This window comes from Limulus polyphemus, unplaced genomic scaffold (assembly GCF_000517525.1).
Source record: "Limulus polyphemus unplaced genomic scaffold, Limulus_polyphemus-2.1.2 Scaffold75, whole genome shotgun sequence".
NCBI lineage: Eukaryota > Metazoa > Arthropoda > Merostomata > Xiphosura > Limulidae > Limulus > Limulus polyphemus.
The window spans coordinates 1295559-1319973 of NW_013665685.1; the positions used below are offsets into that span (position 1 = coordinate 1295559).

The 24415-nt window shown below is 29.5% G+C and overlaps 1 protein-coding gene across 1 annotated transcript in view; it reads right to left on the reverse strand.

Moving 5' to 3' along the window:
- LOC106466640 (zinc finger CCCH domain-containing protein 15-like) overlaps positions 1–24415 on the reverse strand; it is a 48575-nt gene that overhangs the window by 11500 nt on the left and 12660 nt on the right. The window contains exons 4-8 of the mRNA XM_013926934.2: positions 22456–22596; positions 19422–19519; positions 12254–12400; positions 4843–4911; positions 1734–1811 (exon numbers count right to left, since the gene is read on the reverse strand). Of these exons, the coding sequence (XP_013782388.1) occupies positions 1734–1811; positions 4843–4911; positions 12254–12400; positions 19422–19519; positions 22456–22596 (533 nt within the window). The remainder of the gene's footprint in view (positions 1–1733; positions 1812–4842; positions 4912–12253; positions 12401–19421; positions 19520–22455; positions 22597–24415) is intronic.

Consider the following 24415-nt stretch of genomic DNA (forward strand, 5'->3'; position numbering starts at 1 on the left):
CAGAGTTCACCAAAATTAGGCTTTTTTGAAAACAAAGACAGTGTCACAAACAAATGTATTATAAAGAAAAGACTTTAAAGATCATACAGTTCACAAATGTTTTTACTATCAAACATCTAGAGAAAACCTTCCCGATTATGCCATTTGGCCAATCATGTCTCTCAAACAGCATCATGGATAGTTTTCTAATCATATCATACAATAATACATGAACGTGTTAACTGTGGTAAGTTCAAACCTTGAACTTAAGCTCACTCCATTCTATTTTTCATATGTTTTAGTACTTCACATAAAATGATCCCTTGAGGACAAAGATTCTTATAAAAAACACTTAAGCACATCATGAGTACCTACCATACCAGATACTAAGTCTGGACATAGTTGGAATTCATTTATAAGTAACTGGATCATGTTAGAATTTGTGTAAAAAAAAGGTGAAGTTTTTTTTTTAAATGCTATCTGTTATTCAGTTGAAATACATATATAGATAAACTGTGATAGATCATGACTACTTACATTTCACAGATAGAAATGCAGTATTAAACTGCAGAGGATAAAACCTGAGTTTATCCCTCAATGGCAAATGTACAAAGGAGCATTTTGTTACCCACAGAAAGCAGCATAGTTTTTATGCATGTATAATATGAGATCAAAGTTTTGACTTTTCAGCAATTTTTTCTTACCAATGTAAGTACTTTTTAAACAGCATCAAAAGATTTAGCCTGAAATTGCATCAAGTGTCTAACTTTTTATACTAAGATGTTTAAAAGTAATTATATTGTCTTTAATGATTCCATACATTCCATACAAGTGTTTAACAATCTATCACTACAAACATTAACAGGGCTGGCAGCATTTTAAGTTTACCATAATCTATTTGAGAAAATGGATGTCTGTCTATCTCATGGATAGCTCTAAGTAGCTCTATCCAGGGTATAGTCATTTGATAAGTTAAAAATTTATGTCCCTGTAGGTACAAATGTTGAAAATGTTGTTTACAAGGAAGTTTTGTAAACAACTTCTCCAATATGAATTTAATAGTCCTTAATTTTGGACTGTGGTTTGAAATATCACAACTTCGTATTTTGTTGAACTTCAACACGTTCTACTAACAGACAAAAGTACGGACATTCTGCTCTGCTCACAGTAGGATGCAAGACAGAATCGAGAACATGTCCACTGGAACAACGAAATACCATGATCGCAGCCAGGAATAAGCATAAATGAAAGTATTGACCTCTACATCCTGTTCAATATTAATATTAATGCCTCAAGATTATAGAGACCATATCCTACAACCCGGCTCCGACTTCAGTCCATCATAATACTAAACTAATTGACACATTGTTCAAAGAAGAAAAAAACAGAGATTGACTAAATGAAATGCTCGCCAGACTTCAATCCCCCTAAAAATGTATGAAATATAAAATATAAAAATATCCCAATACCATACTCTATATTGAAGAGAAATTTCATGAACTGGAGAGAAGTACAAAACCCATCTCTTGTTTATGTTCATTTTTTAGCTAAATGATTAATTACTTGCTTTTCATAAAAATAAACTGGGAGTGAATGATGTCATTTATAAGCATAGTTTTCCTTGTCAATTATCTTCCAAATATTTTGTGCAGTGTAATAACATAGACCACGTAAAGATCAGTTTTAGAATAAAAAGTAATACTAACATGAGGATGGTAATTAAGAGAGATTAACATGAATGTGATATAACTTACACCAATGTGATGACCAGCTTTAAATTCTGCTTTTTTCCTGTCCTGTTCCACCTGAGCTTTTTCCTTCTTATCTTGAATCTGAAAAAGAAAAAAAAAAAAAATAAGTTGATACTTAAAAGCTACTTGTGAAGAAAAAACTTAAAAAACTCTAAAAGATATTACTAAGGAAAAACAAAACAAAAATCATTTAACAGTATGCTGCAAAAAAATACATCCTAATATTACATACATTAATCTATGGCGTAGTTACATTAATGTATGTTATGAAACCTCCCCAGACATAGCTAGTTTAATGTAGTAGCAAAAATAATTAGCATGGAACTTAATTTAGTCTCATTATATACATTTTATGATACATATGATGTATCAGAGTGGTGCTACAAAAAAAAAGTAGCAATCAAGATTTCTATTTATATCAAGTTTTTCTCACTTGAGATACATGTTCTTCTAAAGTTTTATGGTAATAAACTAACTTGTTTCAACATGCAATTTACTTTGGCTTTGTATTTTTTAAATGTTTTCAAAGACTGATGAAGTAGTGACAGGATATGTAGACTTGACTTATTTCATTTTTTTTATGCTTGATGTTCTTTAACCAAAGCTTTATCATCTGTAGTTCTATTATGGTTAGTGATGCTACTATAAAAATGTAATCTAGTGGTTCAGCAATTAAAAAAATATCATCTAATAATACATCAAATTCTTGTAACATTAATTTTTCCACAGTCTGAGCCTCCCTAGAATAAGTATCTATAACTTACAACTAAAATATACTGTTCATAGATTCAGTAATTATACACTTAATATACTACATCCTTATAAAAATAACTAAACAAAACATAACAATTAAACAAAATATGGCTTGCAAGCATTATTTGGTAGTATTAAATTTTATAAAATACCCCAAGAAGTTTAATGAACCAGTATCCATATTTAAAAGTTTTAACATCATATATTATTAAAACCTAACACCTTAAATACTCCTAATGAGAAACAAAAGCGACAAAGGCTTGTCTGTTACAAATCTCACTTTCAACTCTAAACCTGAGCGGATGCTGCCAGTGTTCAGCCAAAAATCCCAATTTACCCATTAAACGGCAACAGCATTTGATAACATTTATGTCTCTTTGGCTTCAAACTAATCCAAACCATGTTATTATCCCTTTTTTTTATAAATAAACTGGAAACTTTGTAAAGTATGGTGATAATCATTAGGACATCATTAACATAATTCCGGCAGAACTCGCAAAAAATTATGGGTTTAAAAGAGTTAAAGATCTTCTGAAAATAAAATCATACTCTGAGAAATTAGATATATTCGTTATTAGTCAGATAAAATAACTTTCTTATATTATCCTTCAATATTTGTAACTTAAACCAGTTCTTTCATTTGTCTTTCCAGACTAATAATTTTATCATGTTATTTATTTAAAAATGTAAGAGAGTTTATGTTTTTGGTCTTCTCTGCAAAATCTTCTTTTTTAATCCTTCAACTACATAGTATATATTTCTTAGTTTCTATTCTTCTTTCTTCTGACCCTACAAGTAAGCTAACTTTAGTGCTGGTTGGTAAATTTCTACTTTTAAAATTCACAAGCAGGTAGTACTTTATCATGAATGACATATCGTGTCACTAGACATTTCTCTTGCATGTTTATTTTCAGATGAAAACATGTTTTACATTAGTCTGTCCACGAAACAGTAGCAGAAACTTCTTAGCTTTTCATACAAACTCTCATTACACTCTATATTCAACAGAGTTTCAATTTTACTGTAAAATTATCAGCTGTCCCCCAAAAGGAATTTGGAATCTATAAAAGACATGTATCTCCAAATTGGAGAGTTACTGATATACAGGGTGTCCCAGAAGTCTGGACCCATAGGGAAAATAGACATTATATTCTTGAAGTTAAACAAAAACATTTCTAATGTCAGTTGTACATATTTCTGGAAAGAAACTACCCTGATGTCACAGTATACCAAGAACTGATATGTGTATGTCTGTTAATGGCATGCAATTTGAATAATAAATAAATTAATAATAAATTGTGTATTTTTCTCTATGGGTCCAGACTTCTGAGACACCCTGTATATTGATTTACAATGTAATTTAAAAGTACTTTAAAAAAGTTACTGTTGTACAAAGTAGTCCTTGAAATTGTGGATTGCATATGGCTGGAAGTTGGTTGGGTAAAAGTTTGGAACCACTGTTTTAAAGTTTATGATAATGTAGAGAAACTTAACTCACAAGATAATCCTGGAACTCAAGCTGGATTGTAAAGCTCTTCTGTTAAAGTTTTCATGATAGTTAACTGATAGGAATTCTATTGATTACACAGGCCTGTGATGATTTTATTGCTTTGATATTTTTACATGTTGTACAGTAATTCCTGTACACTGAATCCGAAAATAATATCCATTTTTCTCCATCATATACACATTTTTCACAAAATATCATGCCGCAATACATAAAAGAAAGACCACAACACGTTGTTTTGAGACTAAAAGACATAGATTTCACAAGAAAAATCTAGATCAATGAGGATGCATATTTGTTTTACATCAATGTTCTTCCCTTTTCTTGTTTTTTTGTATTCTTGTTAACAAACATAATAATAATAAAACATGTTCAGTGTGGTAAACAAAATAATAATTTGATCTAAGTGAGAGTTTTTTATTCCTGATTTGTAAAAAATTCTTACACGATAGAAAAAAAAAATGAATATTATTTTCAAAATACACATAGCTGAATTATGGAAGATCCATTATTAAAACCAAAACAACTTTTATGAAGTTTCAATTCACAGGCCTATGTTATTGAATATACAAATTCAACTTTACTACTACCTGAAGAAGACAAAGAATTTTCCAAGAATAGTTTCTAGTTTCATAGTTATTGTTACCAATGCTTTATGCAGATATCAAACCACGTACGTGTTATTTAAGAAATCAACTTTATGAATTATGGTGAACATATCACATTTTACATAATTCAACTAGATTCAAGCTGGCATTTACATGGGAGTTGAATATTCTTGAATATACTTGAATATTCTTATGGCAGCAATAAAAGATGGTATTAAACAGAAAAACAAAACAACAGTCAAACCTTTTTCTTTTTCCAAGCCAAAAATGTTTCAAATGTAATCTTGCAAAGGTTAGACCCTAGAGCAGCTCTCTGGAAGTAAACAGAGGATATTGTAAGTGTACTAGAATCTACAAAGTAGTGATTTTATAATATCACAGAATAAAGTTATAGTAATTTAAAAAATTCAAAAAATACCGTTTTAAAATATACAGGTTTTGATGTATAATGTAAGCTTACAGATTAAAAATAAATCATTTTTGAAAAATTACAATACAATGGTATGATTTTATAGATTACAAAGACTAATGTAATTATTAGAAATGTATAAAATAAAATGATGAAATTTTATGAGCACAGTGAATATATTATGTAACTTCTATTACAAAAGTCCAAACTTTAACAAAATTTTCATACCACAAATAAAGAAATCATATAAATATTTAAAAAATATTATTCCCTTCAAAACAGAAACCTGGACACTTATCAATCATGAAACTCAAAAATGTTCTTATAAATAAAATCAAAGTTTTGCACAATAATAATAAAATCTTCTTAATCTTTAATATACCACCACACAAACAATTTAGGAACATTTAATATTCTAATTATGACAGTCTTACAATGTGAAAAATGGACTCAATTGGTAGATCTTGGCTCCCAACTGAATGATGTTAGTATGCAAGTGATCAGAAACAGGCTCCATACGACTGGCATTTATGCCAGTTGACCAACTATGAACATTCTTCTAACCCATCACAAACAAACAGTCCATATTCTGCAGTGCCCAAGGACATGTGAATTGGTTAAACATGTTGATAAATATCTTGTTCATAAACAAATCACTCGTTCACACTGCAGCCAGATACGAAATCTGCGAGTGATCAGGACCACATCAAATTCAAATTTCACATAGAAAAAACATGCATGTGGCAGTGATGACATGCTGGTCTACAGATAGATGGCACTACAAACACCATACAATACAGTCTCACAACCATTAATGTTGCTAGAAGTGCAGTTTGTCAAAAGTTTCTTCAAATAGATAAATTCCTGAAGAAGGTATCATATCAAGCATATGGACAAGCCAACATACTCATCAGATTTGAATACAAATGGCATGTACAAATAGTATCCCAGGAAATCATACGACTTATTAATAAAAATTTATGATTTTTTGGGCTACAAAATCTGTAGTAGCAAATGAATATTTGTTGTCTTAAACTCCAATATCAAACAGTTGCATATCAAATTATATATCTAGTCATCTGACAGTTGTTTTACATAAAATGAAGTCTTTGTTTGTATGTAATTAAGCATAAAGCTACACATTGGGCTATCTGTGCTCTGTCCACCACGGTATTGAAATCCGGTTTCTAGCACTGCAAGTCCACAAACGTACCGCTCGTGCCCTTGTGGGCAAAATGAAGTCAAAGATATGCCATTGACATTTGTTTTAATAATAGCAATATAGCCTTGTCTTAGCTAAATATTGTAAACTATATGTCTTAACTGTTTTGAAAAGTTCATTTGGTACTGGAAAATCTTGTGAAACTAATCACAAATATTAAGAAAAATGACAAACACATAAATATACTGGTTGGTCACTGTATGCATTTTGACGTACATTTAATAGCCTACAGTTAAATACATTGTGAAATTTCTTGTATTTCAGTTTTTCAAGCTTAATCTGGAAGCTCTTTAAAAACATGAAGATGTATGTGTGCACATATACATACAGCACCCCATGCTGTATGTCAGAATTAAATGCACTTTTAGGAAAATCTTTTTCTGCATGTATGAATCAACTTATTTATCTAATTCCACTCAATTATTTGGATTTTTGTGGATGTTTGCTTTTAAGTTTGTTTATTTTAACCTTGGATACCATTAGTTTATAAAATGTTCCCACCCTTGATGGAAACTATATTGAACTGCAACTTTTTTGAACAATTTACACACAGAGAAATAACTGTAAAACTAGTTGAAATACTTAAATGAAATCCCTGTAAAACAAACATACAAGTTTATTTTTTCCTTTCATAAAAACACACACACACACACACTCGGGTCAAATACTAATCATGTTTTCTCCAAAGGTAGGTGGGTTGGTTCATTTTAATTTAATCTAAAACAACTATAATCCATCAATCACAAAAATGCTCAAGAAAAACAAAAGTATTTTTACTGTTTAGTAATGTAATACACCTTAATAATCATAAAATTGTATCTGAACAAATCTTTTCCTTAAAGTTCAAAACATGCACGATTTATGAAGAAGCTTTTTTTTTTTGAGAAACAATCTACAATGTGATTTTATGCAAATTACACTAATGTCTGAAAGTTAAAATCTCTATCTTCCAAACTTTAAAAGTTTGATCAGGTAATCCTTTAAAAATAGAGTATTTCTACAAAAAATTCCATAAACTTTTCATTGTGGAAAACTTAATGGTGTATATACATTTTTTCTCCACATAAAAAAACAAACATGCAATTATTTTATACATTACTCCTTTGAATAGAGCAAATCTCACATTCCACAGAGTTTGAAGTTAATTTACAACATTTATTTAAACATACAAAACTTTTACAGGAGGTTATAAACATAGCTGTAAGCTCACAATGGTTTTCGAGTTCTTCTATTTTGAAGTATATATTTAAAGGACACCAGCGATCAAATTTGTTTTATATTTTTCCTTTGTTTTTCTGATTTAACAGTATTTCTCCATATCAAAAATAGCATCCAAAATTTTCAAATAGCACAGATAAAATGGTAATCACCTGTAAAAATGACAAATAATGCCAGTAGAGTGATATTCCTTTATTCTGACATCAAATCTGATAGGAATGAACACTGTGATGCCATTTTAGTTCATTGAGAAACCTGCCATATTGAACCATATTCATATATATGTTTCAAGAGGTTGTATATATAATAACAAATCAATGATGATTACAATTTGAGCCAATGGTAAATACCATTCTACTAAGGAATGGAAATGAGTCAGAATCAACCTAGAAAAGGTGATTAAAATGAAGAAAATGAAAATCTGAGCAAATGGTAACTGATTTTGGACAACTAATGGAGTCTAATCTTTTTTACTTTCCTTCAAGTAAAAATAAGATTTTGTAGCTGAATAAAATTTGGTAAGTTATAAGATGAAACAGGATCAATTATAGTGCATAAGCCCAAATATACACGCATGATCATTTTATTTGAAAATTTACTAAGTTTGGTAAATAGAGATATATAATAAAAATTAATTATGTAAGTCACATTAATGTTTTTGACATACAATTTTATGTTTCTTGCATAACGGTATACTGCATTGCAAGATGTTAAATAATTTTAAATTCATGTTTATTATTATTAAAAATAATTGATACAACAACTTCGAATGTGCAAAATAATTTTTCTTTTCATAAAGAAATTTATCTTTGTGTAATCCAAGCATCGTTAGAACCTTTATAAAAACAAAAGTTACTGATCTGAAATCCTTATATCAATTATTTATAATGCCAACAAATGGACAAGACATGAATATCAATTTTCATATTCTAGTCCAAGTTTATTATCTATTATTTTTCTAGGTGTTTCCCCAGTGACATCTCAAACCAAATGCTGTGTCAGTCTTAATATTTGTGAAGAGAGAGAACGAAACAAAAGAACATATCACAGAACATGACAATTGTTGGATCAATTATCATGTAATACATGTATTGGATTTGGTCTCTCACGAGCACCAGGACTTCAGTGGCCCAACTGGTGATGAATAATCAGTTCAGCAGCAAGATTCCCTTAGTTCCCATTTTGATTTTTCTGTACTTATTTATAAATTCACCGTTTTTTTTTGTCAATCTTCAAGTCAACAAAAGATACAACACAAAAACTTTTTCAACAGTTTAATTTCACATTAATAAATCATTCCTCAGCAATCATATTAACAAACTGATCTTTAACAATAAAATATTAACAAGGACTTAATGACTAATTTTGAAAATTTTACTTTTCAGATGTTATATTGCCCACCGACACTTTACAAGGTGAGTGTGGCATTGTTTTGAAAGAACAGAAAAGTCATTCCCTCCTAGGCTGTTTGTGCTTTCCCATCCAAATCATATGCAGGGGTCAAGTGCCAAAGAGATTTCTAGTATTAAAATATTTTGAATCCTATTTTGTATCTTGAAAGTGTAGTTTCAACAACAGTTTTGTTGGCATATGATAATGGAAAAGCTGGAGTATTCCCATCATGTGCTTGTATTGGCACTTGTACATACTTCCCATACGTCAAGAGACTCTTCAATAAGATCACTTACATGATATAATTAAGCAGTGACATAGGTTACATTTTCTATATCAAAAGATGTATTAAATATTTATATTAAAGGTATTTATAGTTTCAGACATTCTTTTGTTGTCACTGTTTTAGTTATTGCATATATTACTCAGTTACATACATCTGAACAGCAAGATTTAGTTAACAAATTTATAATTAATCAGAATATAATGCAAGAAAAATGCACTGAATGTGCAGTCTTTCTTTCATTATGCAATGATTCCTTTCTAATGTCATCTTCACCATCTCATGGAATGTCTATTGGTGGTTCCCAATCCTCATCACTGGACATATCCAACTGATCTTAACAATCCAGTGTCTGCAGATCAAAGTCAATAAACCACACTGAATGCTGAATTGCAGTTGTGTCAGGTAACAGCATGAAGTCAGTCATTGTGGGTACAGTATGTTTAACACAAGGATCTTGCAGCCTGGTGATGTAACAACAATATCCATCTTTATACAGTGCTGAAACAAAATGTAACTGAAAATTACTTATACCTCATGCACTACAAGATTGTTAACAAAGTACAGGAGAACTTGGCAAGACCACTGACCAAAATATATTTCAGTTAGTATTCAAGTAGAGTCTCAATGAAATACAAAGAAAAACTGGAATTTCTTGGCACCAATTTCAGATCAGTGAGGTCAAAAGAAAGAAAATGTCTGACTCTGGATTTTATGTAAAGAAACAACAACAACAAAAAAAAAAGAGAGACATTTTACATGAGAATTTTATGTGGATTATGATTCTGTTTGGATATTTTGCCTTTTACAATATTTTCTGTAAAAAAAGAAAAAAAAGGAATCTACTACAGAAGTATAGTAAATATGTTAACATATATAGCTTTATTTTTATTCTTGTTACACGTTCTTTAATTCAGCAAATCAACTGCACTTCATCTGGGGTTACCCATGGGATCATAAAAATCACTTTGAATTATTTCATTATTACGCTTATCTGTTTTTGCTTTCCGTTTACTTATCTACTTCTTTTTCATATTTTATATTACACAATTATTTAGTTTTATTTTAAGGATAATGATAAATTATGTTGCATCTTTGGCATTAACCCGGTCAACAGATATATCTGCTTGGAATTATTTGTAATAATAAAAAACATGTAATAAAACAAAGACAAGACAATAATAATAATAATATTACAATACTATGTCATTTTCATTCATTATGTTCACACAAGTTTTCTGACCTTTGACCTACATACTTCAACTCTTCTCAATTTACACTGCTTAGATATTTTTAGTATGTCACAGAGTATTCAAAACTAATATGAACACTCAAAACTGTGAATTTGGCAATATGACGAATGATCAGGAAATGATCAGATTTTCTACTTTTTCTAGTAGTAGTAGATTCCATTTTGTTTGTTTCTGAAAAAAACACTAAAAAGATTCAAATTAACCTATAATGTACAAGAAATTACCTTACAGTGGTCAAACATGCTAAAATGGCTTTCTATAATAATCTTATTAGTATATAAAAAATATTTTTCTATACACAACAGCACATTATGTTGTTTCTATTGACCTGAAATTCCTGTCAGAAAACTCCAATTATCCTGTGTATTTCAATGATACACTACTAAATACTAATTGTAATAATGACATTTGACCATTATTCTTGTAATTCTCCTTCAACAGTTGTGGAAGTTCTAAAATTGTTATAATTAAATTATATTTAAAAATTTGCTGATATTTGTAACAGATTATCAAAAATATCAGTATTTACAGGTTTATATCTACTAATCATAAAGTAAATATCCACTTTCCTTTAAATTATGATATTATTAATAGTAAAAATGTTTAATTTAAGTTTGATATAACAGTGTTACCTTGATATAAATGTCTACCTTGACCTGCAAGATGTTGTACCACAATTTTCATTGCACTTATCATACTGATTACCTAATCATCTTCATTGAAAACCATCATATACTAAAGACGTCACTAGTGTTACAATTGACTTCTTCTAGACTTTCATCGCTCAAGGCATATTTGTAGTATCTGAAATTTTTAAGCACCATATTATCTTCCATGACATTATAAAAATAAAATAAGAAAGACTGGAAAAGAGAAAATTAGATATATATATTTTTTGCTAAGCTTAGCTTTAATAACTGAGTTGCATGGAATAGAGACATAAGTTTGAGTATTACTTGACTAGATATTTTATGCACACACTGTAATTTCACACATCGTGTTTACCACGATAATGCAAGTCAAGAGATCTATTACACATATTAAGTTTTATATATATATATATATGTATGAAATTCATAATGGCTGCACATTTAGGAACTTTCTTCAAAGATATTCTCAATTGTTAAAAAATAATTTTCAGAGCGATAAAAATCAACATACCCTTTTATTCTCTTTTTACAGAAGCTGACTTGCTTTTTAATACCAGGGGTGTTGTCCATTTCATGTAGTAAATCTCGAGAAAAATGTTTTCAACAGCACCTTTCTTCAGTTATAGATCTTTGTCTTGATTATACCTTATAGCACACACACACAATTCTTGATGTGTAGCTAGCTCAAGCAAAACAGTCAAAACAAGTATGAAATTTGTGTGTCAAAACCACAACTTGTCTACAGAACAATTCAGATAAGATGTCCACTCATCCAACCCTCACAATCCATTTCATGCATAATTTCTCCTTTTTTGGGCCCTTTAGGAATAAGAAATATACCAGCCCAACATTCTGTCCTGTTTATATCTCTAACTACAATGCAGTGTCCCACTATAAAGAATTCTATCTCAGCTGATGTACTTTTTATCTTTGCAAAGAATAATTTTGAAACCAGACAAACTTAAGCGACATCAATGATCTAAATATCATATAAATTTAGGAACACATCAAAAGAGGGATGAAGTTTTGAATACATTTAAATCACCTGTACAGAGTTACCCAAGCTGGTACTAAATGTGTGTTGTTAACAAATTATTGCATTATGAATAATAAGATATTCATTTTAAATAATTTTCATTATCACTGTTCTTTATACACACACACACACACACATACAAATCCAGTTAAACAATTGATCATATACATCTTTTTTAAAGTTTAAACAAACCTCCTTTTCAACAAGATCTTCAAGGGAAATATCATCTTTCTTCTCTTGGTTTTTCTTCTTGTCTTTATTGAGAACAAAACCAGGTGGAAGTGCATGTCGGTAATGGCACTTGTCTCCCCCATTAGGGCAATCCCAGAACCAGCCATATTTATACATAATTCAGAATAAATCCAATAGAGATCAGCACAAACAGTATTTCCAATGCTATCAAGTGAGCACTGATTGAAATACATGATAACATGCAAATATATTAGGGCAAATAGTTAAAAATATGCTGAGATATGGTTTGCCCGAATTAACTCAAGCAAGTATTTTTTGAAACATGTAGGGTGCCTAAGTTATCTCGAACAAATCACAGAAGTGGTTAAAAAACTTCCCATTAAATGTTCTAGGTTAAGATTCAACATTTAGATTCTGCAGTTGGCTCTTTTTTTTTCCCCTTAAAGATCTGTAAGTTCTTCTTGGAAGCTCTTGAGAATAATTTTGGTGTCCGGCTTTTTTTAGAAATGAGCTGAAAAAGTTGGATTTTTTATTTCACTTTTTAATAGTTTAGTTAATAGTTCTTTTATAATTTACTAATATATTTCTGCACAAAATATACTCGATAAATAAATGTTACATTTCTAGATTTGTACATGAAATATATTATTTTGATAAAATAACAGTAAAGAATGGGAATTCTTTTCTCCAGAGTTTGGTGCATTACACACAACATTCGATTGTCTCAACGTCAATGAGTTATAAACACGATTTCCAATAATTATCTGTTTTTAACTCTCTTGTTATAAAAACTGAACACTTATTAAATATTAACTCACAAAATAAATTAATCAATAATAACTACACTAAATAGTCTTTTATATCATTATAGCTTAACAGAACATTCTACCAACTATATGTTTTGAAAACAAACATTTATTGGCTGTTTAAAGAGTAGTAAATGAACTTTTAAAGGAAACATCTAGTATTATGACAAAACTAGGTAATTGAGCATGTGTTAAAACTAGCTTTAAACTAATCAAGAGGCTTGTCATCAAAACACAAGTAGTTCATATGATGGAGACAAAGGAAGTTACAGTCAACAGAAGTTCACTTTCTTTTTACATTATATAGTTTTTATTGTCATAACAACAGGGTTTACACTTGTTATAGTTTTATATTTTATTAAGTAGTACTGGTAAGATTAATATTGTAATAAAATTGGAGATCATGCCACACCATTTTTGATTCCAAAAACTTTTCATGATTTGTGTATGTAACTTTTTAATAATTTTTAATAAGTGCCTCTTAAAGTAAAAATTTGATGGTGTTAGTCTTTTAACTGAGTAAAACTTAAAGTACAATATCATTAATCTCTGACGTTGAGAATTTAGAGATTTCTAGATGACTGGCAGATGATTAAGTGATAAACATATAAATGGTGTGAGATGAGCAGAAACAGCAGGCAGACAGAGCAGATGAGAAAGTAAAGTCATGGGAAGTAGAAGTTTGGCCAAGGAAAGTTAAATGTAAAGTTAACTGCCATAGAAGTGAAAGGCCTAATGGTTAAGTTAATATAGGCCTAAAGATTAATATGTTAGAGGAGAACTAACAGTTTTAAAAGAAATAAGAAGTACACTTTATTCTGTCAAAGCAAGTTGTAAAGTAGTTGAACCAGCCTAAGTGCACTTTGACAAAAGGAATAGACGATATCTGAAGTACAAGGACCAGATAATTACTGGAAAAGCAGTATACAACTGTGGTAACTCATGCTATAATTGTAAGTGAAATATACACAATAATACTAGTGCGACAGAAATAGAGAAAGGTAGGTTCGGCTTGTCAACTGAAATTCTAAAGCAACTGAATAGGCTTAAGTGGACTTTTAACAATAAAAAAAGAACTATATATATAGTGTTTATGATATGCATATAATCTCCATGGTGTAAAGAATTTGTTGTATGTACCTTTAACCAGTTCCAAATTTATATATATATATATATATATTATTTTAAAACAATAAGAGTGGTTGCTGTTCATTTATTTTTGAATTTATCACCAACAAGTCACAGACACCTACTGTAGAAGAAACCTAAGCCCAACAACAACAACACAGTATATATTTATATACTGTTAAGAAGTATAAGTAAAAGCCTTTGATTGACAATTGGCAAACTTAACGATTGACATAAGCAATAACTTAATAATTAATAACAAATCAGTCCGAGGTATATTTAATATTAAGTTTCAAGTTTTAGTTGTTGTTTAATATATTTCTTTAAATACTATTCAAGTTTGTTATATAAATTATTCACTATTCAACATTAGCAAGAACAAATACTTCATTTAAAAGTTTTGAAAGTTACTGTGGTAACTGTAATATTAGCATTTAATAGTTTTAGTAATTGTAATAACAACAGGAGGTATTTTCCCCAGCAAAATAGACTTTCAAACTCTTGAAAACCCTGTAATACTGAATGTGGCGCCTAAAGCTAGTACACTCTCTTCCTTGTAACATACACACTTGATGGAAGAGTATTTAGAGTTACACAGAATATTCAACTATTGGTGAAATATCATAAAATGAAAAAATATAACTCTGAAAGGTCAGTTAAAGTACTGTAATTTTTTTTGTATTAATAGAAAAATCAAAATACAGGGAAAAAGTAAAATGTATCCCCAAATATTAAAACATAAGATCCACCGCCCCCCCCCCACCCCCAAGAATTACTAAATTAAAGTGAAAAAATCTAGAAGTATAAAAACAATTGCAGAAGGTCTGATAATATGAGCACTAACAATCATACTGGCAGTAAAAAAAAAAAAGGTTATACCTGCAAAAAAAAAACCTATATAAGTGTGCAAACAAGTGTATACAGCACAAAGGATAAGATTTTTAATAGAGTACATGAGACATTATTAAACAGCAGGTATAGTTAATACCTAAAAAAAATTTGATTAGAAAAAAAATAAATATAACATTAACCCTCTCACCATAAAAATCTGCGCATGTCACGAAGTTTTAGTGAGTTACATTCAAAATTTAATTAAACTACTTTCTTTTCACGGCATTCCAATAAATATAGCATAAAAATGCAGCTAATAATCCATATTTTAATAATATACAAGTTTTAAGGTCTTACTTTTACAAGGCAATATTTTTAAAAAATCTAGAATTTCCCTTAGAGTGAGAGCTGTGACATTTGCTCTCTAGGCATCCCCTCTTTAATTTATTTGCCCCCTCTCCAAGAAGTATGAAATTTAAAATTAAGTACTTATTATAATATTGTTATCGCTCAGGCAATACACAATTTTTATAGTCTTCAATCTTATTTGATTACAAAGCCATCAAATAGAAAACAAGACCCCACCTATAACATTCTCTCATTTAGAAACTGACAATAATTCTCTCTGACATTCAATACTAAAGCATTTATAACCAACAGAAAGTCAAGCTTTTCATCTATCAAATGATATATTATATTATGTTGTTTTCTGTACAGAGTATTGTCAGTTTCTCTTCCAGTTCAACATTTATTCCCAAGGTAAACACATCGACAAACTTAACTGAATTCCTAACAGCTCTTGTTGCATAGTTACAAAAACCAGAAAAACTGTGATAGTTATGGGAAATTGTCTGCTTTTTTGCACATTATTATTCTGTGTTCTTTGTTGCATTATTTAATTAAATAAAAAATGATTTAGTGAAGTACTACCATTAGTATAAAAAAGTAGGGTTAAGTGTCATCAACAGTCGACAGTAAAAAAAAAAAAGTAAGTACCTTTTTCTTGTTTTTCATGTGTATTCTTTATTTATTATTATAAAAGTAACTAAAAGGTAAAAATAGGAAATTGTTTATGTTAGTTCAGGTTAGATTAAGTGAAATAAATAATAATATAATAAAATGTTCTCATGGGGTACATTTACGTGTAGTTTGTGTGTAATGTAATTAAACAGTACATCATGAGCTGCACATTTGCTGAGTGACTTACAACTTATAATGGTGCAAATAGAAATTAGACAAGGTTCAAAGGGCAATAAAACAATAAAATTTAAGTGTAAATTGACATATACTGTTATGAACTTAAAAGTTATTTAGGATAACCAAATGTAGTTTCATATTACAATCTGAAGTCATTCTAGAAAATAGAAAGGTTAATTTAGACTTATTTCAATTTTGTTTTGGTAGTCACAAGGTCAGTCAAATTGACCAACCTCATATACAGTTAGGGTAGAGAAAATAAAATATAAGGTTTTACTGAAAGAAAAAGAAATGTTTGAAATTTATTTATGAAGTTTTAGAGACTATACAAGTAAAATTTGAGATTTTTTGGAGATGAAGAAAAGTATTTTTAATCTTAACATGCAAATCACTTAGCAATTGGACTTGTATGTAGAAATACTATCTATATTCATGGACAAATCTTGAATAAAAAATACTTCATTAAACAATCATATATTTTTTTGTGTACAAAAGGCTTGTTATGTTTACTAAAAAGTCTGCCAAATTTTGTGAAGATACACTGAGTGTATTAAAAGTTATAGCATGGACACTATAATGAGTACAAAAGTGGTTACAAGGTCAGTTGATTCAACTAACTTCTTTCTCAGAGAGTTAACTTAAATTTACATATTAAGAAAAATATCTTCAGTGATAAACATTTTTTTTGGGGGGGGGGGGTCTTCCAATCAGTGATCTTTTAATAATATAAAAATATTACAATTTTTTTTAGGTGATGTGTGTTTTGCTGACTTAAATCAAAAGTTGTCTTCAGTTGCTTCCGATGTTTTGCTGTAGTTAATACTTTTATGTTAGTCCCACAGACACATACACATGACAAATCATGTTTTGAAAGCAAAACACAAAAGGTTTGAAATGAGCTTATATTATTATAAGTTAAATGGCATTAATAATTTTAAGCAATAATCTTATAATTTTTGTTTTCAATGCCAGAATAACTGAGCAGTAGCAACAAAGTTGATATAGTCCCACTTTCTGGTTTTTTAATTTAGCTTAAAATTGCGAGAGCTAGTAAGAAACATGAGTTTCAACATAGCCAGTATTAAATGAGTTCAGTCAACCTTGAGAAGAAATTGCTTTCTTTAAATGAGCAGATTCTATGATTAAAAGAATTGGAAACAGCTTAGAATCAATGATACGCCACAGAAGCTTCAGCAATTTCAAGAGTTTCAAGTTTCCAAGAATAATTTTTTTAAATTAGGCTTATAATTAAAATATGACAGATAATTTTCAAATAAATTATCTTTAGCTCTGGAAGCAACATATCCGTATCATACATTTATAATTGAAAGTAAAATTACAGGTAAACAGAAAGAGCGAGAAATCATACTAGGATACAAACAGTACCAGAAAATTATGAGTTGTGGATTTTTCTATTTGGATCTTCAGTAATTATACCATTAGAATGCCCAATTCCAGTTCTGTAGATTTTCTGTATTCTTCAAGGCTAAGAAACAATAATCCTGCATTATGTAGCTGTGCTTCCTAGCAGTAACACCAAAACTAACATGTCAGAATAAATTTAACTCTTTCAGCATGGGCTCGGTCCCTGGGACTGACCTCGTAACCATTTTGTGCTTGCTATAGTTTTCATGCTATAACGTTTAAATTAGTAAGTGAATGTTTATGAAATTTGGCAGGTTATTAGTAAACATTACAATGCTTTCTTGTGCAAAATATAAAATTTTCTTATTAAGTCTTAAGGTTTGTAAAGCAATGTTTTTCTCATGCCTTTTTTTTCTTTTCGCGTGTTGCCTATCTATCATGCAAAGTAATTTTCATTTTAAGATAAAAAATACTTTTATGCATCATATAATTTTTAAATTTCACATGCAAAATATTTATAATGTCCAGATAGTTATAAAACGTTTCTTAAGAAAAAAACTTTATATTTTATCTGTTATTTTCAGTAATGAATCTCTGTATGGGTTCAGTAGATTTGACCGATCTCATAACCACCATAAAAATTAGGAAATACATATAAATGATGCCTCTTTCTTTCTAGAATGAACACAAAATATAACACAAAAACATAAAGGTTTAGCCTAAATCTCTTAACATTATACATTTATTATATTGACCTTTCAGCTGTGTCTGGCTAACAATACAGAAGTTACAATGACACAGCACACGTGCACTTATGTTACCATATCCAATAACATAAACCTGACCTTTGGTCTTTACAAAGTAACCTGTCTTGGCTGTGTTTTAGTAGACTAGTATTTTGTAAGATAGTCACATTTCAATATCATACATTATATATGTATGTAGATGATTGCTATGTAGAAATATTTTTCTTAAAACATAGAACAGTAAATAAAGAAGTAAAGCAAACAATTAGCTCTTCTAGTTACAACCTTTGTACTCTGTTGCTGCTTGATATAGGTTTCTAAGCCTTTAAAAATTTTGCACGTGGAGGATACGAAATACAATAATTTTTTTTAGGTTTTATATATACATTTGAATAACCCCAAAATTTTGAATTATTATATCGATACCACAAAACTCAATTATAATTTATCAATTTTAGTAACAAGGCTGTATTTGGGTCTAAAAAAATTGAAATTTCAAGGAGACTAAAGACTCGACTTACCTCTATGACGTCTTGTATCGAAAGAAAGATATAATGACTTTATATTTTAAAATGGCTGAGAAATCCGCTATTCGTTATTCATATCATATATAAAGTAAGTGTATATAAGGGAACGTTCCCAAAAATGGAGAGAGGTTGGGGTGTCACTGTGTTTGATTTATTACATGAGCAATATCTTAGCAAATAGAAAAGATAAGACATTCTTATTTTATATTCTAGCTTGTCAATATCAGTAATTTGAGTTTCTAATTTGTACGAAACTAGACTTAGTATTTTGACTTCACAAACATCTAATATGAAGCAGTGCTACATTCAACATACCATGTGATACACAAAAATCAATGTTTATCTGCATTTTTTAATATATACTTTTAAGTTAAGAAATTGAGTAATGTATAATACTAAAATTTGAATTATTATACACAGTTTGATACCAAACTTCCTGAAATAAATTCATGAAATAGTAGTTCAATAAAATTTTTAATGCGAGTCAACAAACGAGCTGACACGGTCTTTTACCCATGACCCATCTCGAAAGGGTTAATATTCTAGAAAACAATTACATTATGCTTCAACTTACTATGTTTGTTGGTGGTTTCTTTTTATCAGCCTCACCGTGTTTTGTCTCAACAACCTCTTTAAGCTTGGCTTCATCCCAATTTTCCATTGAATCTGTAACCAAAAAGTACACTATGTTGTACATAAAACTATTACATTTGAATGCAAGCAGTAAGAAAGATTATTTTCTCCAAAAAAAATATAAATAAACATTAATATCTACTACTTTAAATATTAGTTCTAAGTAATATACTAAAGGAACAATAAAAGGAAATGTTACAAGTTAACCATTTCACCCTTTCCACCATCGTGGTACCTCAAGTTTTAAAAGGGCATACAGTCCTTGAAATTAGTGACAGCTTATGGCAAAGCCATTGGAAAAGTCTTGGCATTTTATTAAAAAAAACATAAACATTGTCCCCTTTGATTTCTTAATTATTTCTGTGAATTAATTCAAAGATTAAGATTTTACAGGAAAGTAAACTGTTGATAACTATACAGAATATTTAATGATACAAACACCTCATCTTGCCAGATTTAAGATTTCACTTACAACTAGTGTAATGGACAATTCTAGAAACCAGGGATATTATTTTGTTTGAAGAAAGACCAAGAAAAAAGTATAAGCAGGTAACATTACAAATGTAGTTTCTGCTTCAAAAATCTTGTGTATTTTCATATTTCCCACAGACTACTGAAAATATTCATAATTTCCTACGGAGTAGTTTTTTTGCTATTAGTTTGATAAATAAATCATTTGTTTTAATCAAAATATGATTCAAAGCCAGAACTAATATGCACTCTGTGAAACAATATGTAGTTTTGGTTTGGATTAATGTGTTTTAGTACTAGAAGAGACATTGAAGTCTATTACTTTAAATATAAAATAGACTGACATATTTTAGATACTTCATTATACAGAGCACAGAGAAAAGTTCAGTTTTATGCTATTTGAATAACAGAGAATATAAATGTTTTGCTAGTATTAAATAATACAACTCTATTTTTTTACAAGTATTGTTCGATTTCAACTTTCACAGAAAGTTGAATATCATATGGGCAGAACATGACAAAGTTTATGAATAAATAAAACATACAAACATAGCTGCAAATCTGTTGTTTTTGTTCATACATGTAGGTTATTTCTAATTTAAATAATTTAAAAACAATGAATTTTTGAAGTTGATAGTGTTAAAATTGTTAAATTCAGCTAACTACACTTTTCATTCTACAACTTCCAAACTTCTAAAGCCAGTAAAGCCATAAATAAAGCTGAGATTATTTTCTATTTATAACCTCCTTGCCACGAGCTCCTCTTCTTCTTCTTTTCATGAACTGTAAACTTCTAAACTTTCAGTTATTACCAGTTCAAGATAATTTTATTTCTGTAAGGAGTAATCACTTCCAGAATTCTGTCAGCAGTAGTAGCATTTCGCAATAAAAAGTAATTTATCTGATTAAGAATTATATTATTATTTCAAAAGGTGAAATTTTGCACAGGATTAATTTAACAAGTTAAATCACCAGATGTAGTCATAATAAACACAAAGAATGATATTACAACTTTATTTTATTTTTTTGGATTGTTCACAAGTGCACCAATAAAAACGTCTGGCAGTTAGAGAACACTGACTTTTACAGCTCTACTATGTGCAGATCTTGTATAGAACTACAGAAAGCTACAAGAATGCACCCATTAATTACTGTACTACCGTTAAAGTGGCAGGAGCTATAGTCGTTTTTACACAGTAGTAAAACATTTTTTAAGGATGTAAATGGCCGATTTTTGGTCGGGAATTACGCCAGTACACCCCTTATCTGGAGCACTAGTTATTACATCATAGGTCTATCTTTGATAATGACTTCAAATAATTGAATTGTTTCGTGGTCTTGTTCTTTTGTAAACCACATAAAGGGGATGAATTAATTTTATTGATTTACTTGCATATTCACTTTACAAAAACATCTGGTAGTTCAAAACTAATTACTACAGATTCAACCTAGCATAAGCTCAGAGGTTAGTGAGGGATCTTTTTCAAACAATTTTACATAATCTTTAAATGGTATACATAGTTTATAAGCAAAATAATGCAAAGTATATTTTATTGTAAAATTTTCTTTTTGACAAATTGGGATAGAATATCACATCATTAGGTCTGTGCTTTGCATGTTTGTAGGAATAAAGTAGATTAAAAAATAAATAACATGTCTCAATAGTAAATAAACAACAATCTATAAACATTATGAAGTGGTATATTTCTGGAGGATCATAATACATGTTTCAACAGAATGGAGAAGACAGACCAATGTTCTGTCAAAATTTGCAATTAGTTTCTTATATCAGCATAATGTGCTTCCATACACAAGTAAATAACATGGTTGTACAATAGTACTAATATTGACCAAAATTTTGAATACAAACTTTTCTTCATATAGCAATTATTTTATTTTTCAAAATGAGGTAATATAAGAACAAAAGATCAGTGAACCTTCACACAAACAATTTGTGCAGCCTTTAAGACAAGTACGAGTAAAACATGGCTTTTTAGCCTATGCCTATGGGTATATTATGTAACAACACAGTAAATAGCTATGTTATGAAGCGTTTTTATTTAATTTTACGTTTACCAGAAAAATAGTTTCAAGAAAGTTAAATGACTATCGTGTTTTACATTTGAAGTGAATGTTTCAGACATAGCGACATCTATTAGCTATTATGAGTGCAAATTCAGAACTGACAATATACCTTGCTGAAGGATTAATGCTTATTTTAACAGTAGCAGTGAAGCACAAAATAATGCAGCATTACATTAACAGTTCCATTTTGTAAAATACACCATTATATTATGTACTTCAAATAATTTCTTTAAATAATAAAACCAGCATTAAAAGACAATTTCACTCAACTCCATATTGCATTTTGCAATTTTTTCTATGATCTTTCATGTCATATTGTTCCAAATACTGCAATACCACCATATAAAGTATAGATTAAATTTACACCAACTCAACAACCTATGAGAAGAAATAAAGAAAACTACATGTGTTACCTTCATCCCGTACGTCGAAATAGATGTTCTTCTTCTCACTTTTCCTTTCAATGCTGACATCATGGGAGAACTTGCACTTATCACCTTTCTTACACTGACCTTGCTTATAAAAGGCACATAATACAGATTTAGGGTCAATTCCTGAAAATAAAAAAAAGTACTTAATTATGAAGATGAATGATATCAAAATGAAAACCAATGAAAGAAATAGAGGACAAGCAGCCTCTGCTCACTTTTCCAATATTAATCCACTTTAACACTGAGTCTTTCTATACTGGTGTTGCATGAATAATGTTATATTGCTTCTTTAAATTGATACATGTGTCACAAACTCAGTTCTTTCACTTCTGGTGTTGCACAAATAGAATTAACTCTATAACTACAGAAAAAAAAATGAAGGAAATCTAAATTATCTTTTTTTTTCTTTCTAGAATGACTTCAAATTGTAACATGAAATTATACTTGCTTATCCTAAATAGCTTTAAACTAGTAACAATATACATCTATCTGTATTTAAATTGTTTTATTGCCCTTCAAACTGTGTCTAACTACTATTTCTGCCATTATAAGTTGGTTATAAACAATATAGTATTAAACATCAGCAAGAATTATTGGAAATTTCTGAAAGAGAGGAAGTAACAAGTGGGCATGGAAAGAAGGGTCTGAATTTCTATTTGATGCCTCTGTAACTAAATAAAATTGAAGGCTATAAAAATTATGCTTTGCCTGAGTGATGACAACATTATAATGAGTAATTTATGCTAAATTTCACACTTCTTTGAAAGATGGTAAATAAATTAGAGAAGAATGGATTCCTAAAGAGAAAATGTCACAATTCTCATACTAGGGGAAATTCAGGATTTTTTAAATTTCCATATATAAAGTTACAAACTTAAAACTTATGTATTATTAAAATTTGCATTATGGCTACATTTTTATGCCAAATTTACTAAACTCATGACATACACAAAAAAAGATGCTCATAGTGAAAGAGTTAATAAGTAAAATACATTGAAAAATAAAACGTAAACTAAGATCTTTACATCACAGTTTTTCCATGATTTATATCTCTAGATTTATAATTATGTATTATCCATGACTTAAGTTTTTAAGCACCCACACAAACTCTCCCATCCTTCCTCAGTCATGTATTTCAACTTATCCTTGTTATTTGGTTGCTTGGACTTAATCCTCATCTCCTGTCACATATTCTACTGGGTTTAGATCACACAACAGGAATAGTCTCTCAAGATTTTGATATTTTTTAACAAACTCTATTACATTAGAAGCATGAATAGGGTTATTTTCCTGAAATATTCATCCACGTCTACACAGCTCCTTACCTTGCAGTATCATTTTCCATTATAAAATTTATCAATACTGTCATCTATGAAATACAGCTAACCAACAGCAGCTATAGAACTAAATAATAAAATTATCACCTCCATATATTACAGTTGGGACAGATCATGAAGCAGAATGTTCTCCCAGATTTTGATAAATACAGGTTTTTTTACCTTTTCCATCTGAGTAAAAAAAAATAAGTTCATTTTTGTCTCATCGATGGATAAAAGTTTATGCCAACAGGTTAGAAGTTCATTAACAGTACACTGTACATATTCAAACATTGCTTTATTTTTGAAAGATAAATGATTACTTTTTTGCAACTTGCCCTTCCTTGTACATCCTCCATAGCAGTTTCAGCACTAACATCTTCTACATTTGTGTTAAGTTTTTGCTTTCTGCAGTGGCTTCACATCCCTCACAAACAAGCACTCAACTTTTTCATCTGTCACTTTAATGTATTAGATGTATGTTTTTGTTATAATTATCACTTCACTGGTGGAATATCACAGTTTTGAAATGTTTGGAATTCTCAAGCTCATCTCTACTATTAATATCTTACACGAAGATATCCTATGACCAGCAGATACTTTTTTATTAGCCATGTTAGTTTAAT